The sequence below is a fragment of the Mandrillus leucophaeus genome, unplaced genomic scaffold (assembly GCF_000951045.1).
Source record: "Mandrillus leucophaeus isolate KB7577 unplaced genomic scaffold, Mleu.le_1.0 Scaffold151, whole genome shotgun sequence".
NCBI classification, from domain to species: Eukaryota; Metazoa; Chordata; class Mammalia; order Primates; family Cercopithecidae; genus Mandrillus; species Mandrillus leucophaeus.
Window position 1 is genome coordinate 1,966,725 of NW_012101488.1, and position 4,685 is coordinate 1,971,409.

General features: G+C 51.1%; 1 protein-coding gene across 1 annotated transcript in view; it reads left to right on the forward strand.

Moving 5' to 3' along the window:
* Window positions 1-4,685, forward strand: part of CCDC61 (coiled-coil domain containing 61) — a 30,495-nt gene that overhangs the window by 17,878 nt on the left and 7,932 nt on the right. Inside the window, exon 5 of the mRNA XM_011975154.1 lies at window positions 994-1,155. Within this exon, the coding sequence (XP_011830544.1) occupies window positions 994-1,155 (162 nt within the window). The remainder of the gene's footprint in view (window positions 1-993; window positions 1,156-4,685) is intronic.

Sequence of the window (4,685 nt, forward strand, 5' to 3'; positions counted from 1 at the left end):
ACCTCGTGATCCACCCGCCTCGGCCTCCCAAAGTGCTGGGATTACAGGCATGAGCCACCGCGCCCGGCCAATTTTTGTATTTTTAGTAGAGATGGGGTTTCGTCATGTTGCCCAGGCTGATCTCGAACTCCTGGTCTTAAGTGATCTTCCCGCCTCAGCCTCTCAAAAGCACTGGGATTACAGGCATGAGCCACCGCGCCCGGCTTGGCCTTTTGACTTCATCTTTATCTCTTCATGGCCACAAAATAGCTGCTGGATCCCCCAGTCATTGCATCTATATCAAAGCAGGAAGAAGAGGGACAGGGCTAAGTTTATTAATTGCATCTGCTGTTTTCATCAGGAAAAGAAACGTGTTCCCAGAAGACTCCCAACAGATTTCCTGTAATATGTGGCCAGAAGTGGTCACATGCAAGGGATGCTGGGAAAATGAATATCTGGCTTTCTAGCCTTTATAGGGGGAGGCAGCAAGGGAGTTGGGAATGGCAGTTGTGTAGCTGGGTGACCGTGTCTGCCCCATGTGTTGGTAACCACTGGATTTCTTAGTGGGAAGTTACCAATCCTCTGTGAATAGCATCTCATGAGGCTGTTAATCACAATGGCCCACCTTTCCCCAGCCAAGCCAGGGTCACCCAGGCCAGGCCAACCAGAATCCCCCACTGTGGCATCTGAATTAGGATTGTGTTTGGCTGCAAGTAACATGATACCAGCGTTCCCTTCATCAGCAGTATGCGACAAGGAAGTTCCCCCAGACTACACCAGGGCTGCCAATCCCAGTGGTTTCCAAATTGTTATATAAGAGACTTTCAGAGGTGGTGACTGGAACAAGGGGTCTGGGGACAGGAAGGGGCCTTGAGGATGTGCTCATAAGCCCCTAGGATGGTGCAGTTTTTGGAATTGTGTGTTTTCGCATTCTGTGGCTCTTAGAGGCTGGTGTTTACCCTCAGGTGCATTCTTGGCCTCTGAGATGCCATGGTTCTAATCCCCCCTCCTCAGGATTCACTACCCGCTGCCCCTCCCGTACCAGGGCAAGCCAGACCCTGTGGTTCTGCAGGGCATCATCCGGTCACTGAAGGAGGAACTGGGCCGCCTGCAAGGGCTGGACGGCCAGAACACTCGGGACACCCGGGAGAGTGAGATCTGGCGCCTGCGGGAGCAGTGAGTCTCGGAGGGGTGGGCAGCTGGGGCGGGTGGGAGCCTTGGAGCCCTCCCATCATGCACTGCAGGGCCCATGCTTGGCCCTGTGGGGAGGATGACTGTCCTTTGCCTACCATGTATTTATTCATTTTTTTTTGCGACAGAGTCTTACTCTGTCGCCCAGACTGGAGTGCCGTGGTGCGATCTTGGCTCACTGCAGCTTCCTCCTCCTGGGTTCAAGCCATTCTCCTTCCTCAGCCTCCCAAATAGCTGGGATTACAGGCACATGCCACCATGTCCGGCTAATTTTTGTATTTTTAGTAGAGAAGGGGTTTTGCCCTGTTGGTCAGGCTGGCCTCAAACTCTTGGCCTCAGGTGATCTGCCCGCGTTGGCCTCCCAAAGTGCTAGGATTACAGGCATGAGCCACTGTGCGTGGCCTCTGAGCCCCTCTTCTGTACCTTTGGGCTGGGTGGTGCTGGGGACATAGCGGTGACCAGACTATCTTGGCACTGCCCTCCTGGGACTGCCAGTCCAGGGAGGGAGGCAGATGTGTTTGCAGACAGTGAAGGCTCAGAGTGGGTGGGGACCTGACCCTGCCTGGAATGGGAAGGGTGTTCTTGGCAGAGGGAGCAGCATGTGCAAGGGTGCGGGGAGGTCGAGCTCTATGTAGGTGAATCCACCTTCACAGGGTGCCCCTTCTGTGCTAGCCCCGTCCCTGCCACTCACGTGGTGCCCAGCCCTGGGGGAGATGGGTGCTAAGTATATAACCACCTGAGTATATCATTACAGACGGAGATGCCTGGGGCAGGACAGGGAGCCTGTGCCATGCGAGGCTGTCACAGGACTCCACTGGGGTGTGGGGTGGGTCAGTCACAGGGGCTGGGGAAGTGGTGTAGGCAGAGGGAACAGCCTGGGCCAAGTCCTTGTGCTAGATGGGAATGTGGTGAGAACAAGGGAATGAATGAAGTGAAAGAAGCAAAGGCTTCTGGCGTATATATTCATGCCTGCCATGTGCTCGGTTCTGTTGGGGAGGTGAATCTGGGGCTTGATCTCTACTGGGGAGAGGCCTGGCTCATTGTGGACTAATAATATTTTTAGTAATAATAACACCAGTAATTAATGATTATTGAACATTTAACTGTATGCCAGGGCTGCTCTGTGCTTTATGATTGAATTCATTTTATCCTCACAGCTGCCCTATAAGGTAGGCACTGCTATTATCACCGTTTGACAGAGGCCCAGAGAAGTTAGGGACCTTGGTGCAGGTCACATAGTGGGTAATATGGCTAGGCTGGACCTTAGATCCAGGCAGCCAGCGCCGAGCCTCTGTTGTTTTCCCAGCTGTTTGCACTGTTTGTGGCTGCAAGCCCAGGACAGAGCTCTAAGTGCTGACCGGGAGGACCAGTCCTTATGGGAGCTCACGGGGCTGGGGAACCCCGACGGTCTTCGGAGGAGCTCGCCTGTGTACTGCTGGGCGGAGGAAGGCCTCAGTGGGGAGGCCAGAATTTATCCTCAGGATCTGCTCTCAGGCTGTGTGTGTGTGTGCACGCGCGCACGCTCTGTCTCAGGTGGTGTGTATGTGTTTCTAGGTTTGTGTTTCTGGATGTGTGTTTCCCAAGATGGCCACAAGGTGGCGCTCTCCACCCTTTGGAACCAACCACAGAAGCCTTGAGATCCCAACGGTGCTCAGTGGCTTCTCTTCCTCTTCCCAGCCAGGAATTAGGGAGTTTGGAAAGGTTCTGAGATTTATTCCTTCATTCAGCCAACATTTATGGAGTTCATGCTGTGCCAGGCACACTGCCCGACTCTGGTTAATGTTTATTATGCTAGACATGGTCTAAGCACTGTGAATAGATTCTTACAGCCTAACAGGCTGGCATTCTTATTATCGTCCCTCTTCACAGATGAGAAAAGATGGCCTGAGGCTCAGAGATGTGAAGTGAAACTGCCCAGGGCCACCCAGCTTGTTAACAAGTGGAATAGAGTTGAATGCAGTGCGCCCGGCCATGCAGCCTGGGGTCCTGTGCAGTGAACCAGACAGGTGGAGGCTCTGCCCCCAGAAAGGTGGGATCCACATGGGAAACGGACACTCCTCTACATGCCAGGTCTGCCAGGGTTGGTGCTAGGACGGAAAGGTACAGAGGGCTGGGAGAGCGGAGAACGTCAGGGGCAGGTAGGCTTTCCGGATGAGTGGGGTGGTTTTTGCCAGGAGAAGGAGGAGAGAAGGTTCTGGGAGGTGAGAACTGCATCTGGCTGGAGCCTGTGGGAGAGGGAGGCAGGAGGCGAGGAGGGGAGAAGTCAGGTGGGTAAGGGCTGAATAGAAAGGAAAGCTCCTTGTTGGAGAGTGTGGGGAACCACAGATTTTAAGAAGGATTTATTAGGAAAAATTCCAAGCACCACAAAAGTAAACAGTAGTATAATTTGCACGTACTTGTCCCCCAGCTTCAACAGTTACCCACGTTTGCCCATCTTGTTTGAGGTACTGCCACCCCCTTCCCTGTAGCAAATCCCAGTCTTCGTATCTCCTCTGTAAAAGCTTCAGTGTGTATCTTTAACATATAAGGATATAAGTGCTGTCATCACGTCCAACAACATTAACAAAAATTCCATCATGTCATCTGAAACCCATTGCGTATGTGTTCACACTTACACTTCTCTGATCACCTCTCAAGTGTCTTTTTTGCAAGTGGTTTGAATTCGTCCTGTATCTAAATATGGCTGCACATTGCAGTTTGTTGAGGTCTTTCTTTTCTCTTTTTTTTTCAGTCTTGCTCTGTTGCCCAGGCTGGAGTGTGGTGGTATGATCTCGGCTCACTGTATCCTTGACTGCCTGGGCTCAAGTGATTCTCCCACCTCAGCCTCCTGAGTAGCTGGGACTACAGGCACATGCCATCATGCCCAGCTAATTTTCATATATATATATATATTTATAGAGACAGGGTTTGCCCATGTTGTCCAGGCTGGTCTTGAACTCCTGAATTCAAGCCATCCACCTGCCTCGGCCCCCCAAAGTGCTGGGATTACAGGCATGAGCCACTGAGCTTGGCTGATGTATTTCTTAAATCTCTTTTAATTTATATCCCCTTCACCACTTTTCATGCTACTTATTTGTGGAAGAAATCAGGTTATTTGTCCTGTAGAGTTTTGCAGTCTAGATTTTGCTGAAATTTTCCCTAGCAAGCATACTCAGATGGAAAAATGAAAAATAGATTTTGCTGATTATATCGCCATGGTGTGTTTAATGTCCTCCTCTGTCCCCCGTACTTGCAGTGAAGTGGTGGCTAACCGTATATAGGTTATATAGGTTTAATCACATGTCGGGTAGGTTTTGGCAAGATGCCTCCTTTGGTGGTGTTGAGACTGATGGTTTCAGCTGTTGAGAGCTGGCTCCCTCTTTTATAAAGCTCTCTTCCGCCTTTCAGCCCGTGCAGTGGTTCATTCTAGATATGCACTCAAATTGCCCGGGAGCTTTGAAAAACGCCAGTGCCCTGGCTGCCCTGTAGATTCACCATTTGTTTTTGTTTTTGTTTTTGTTTTTTTTTTTTTTTTT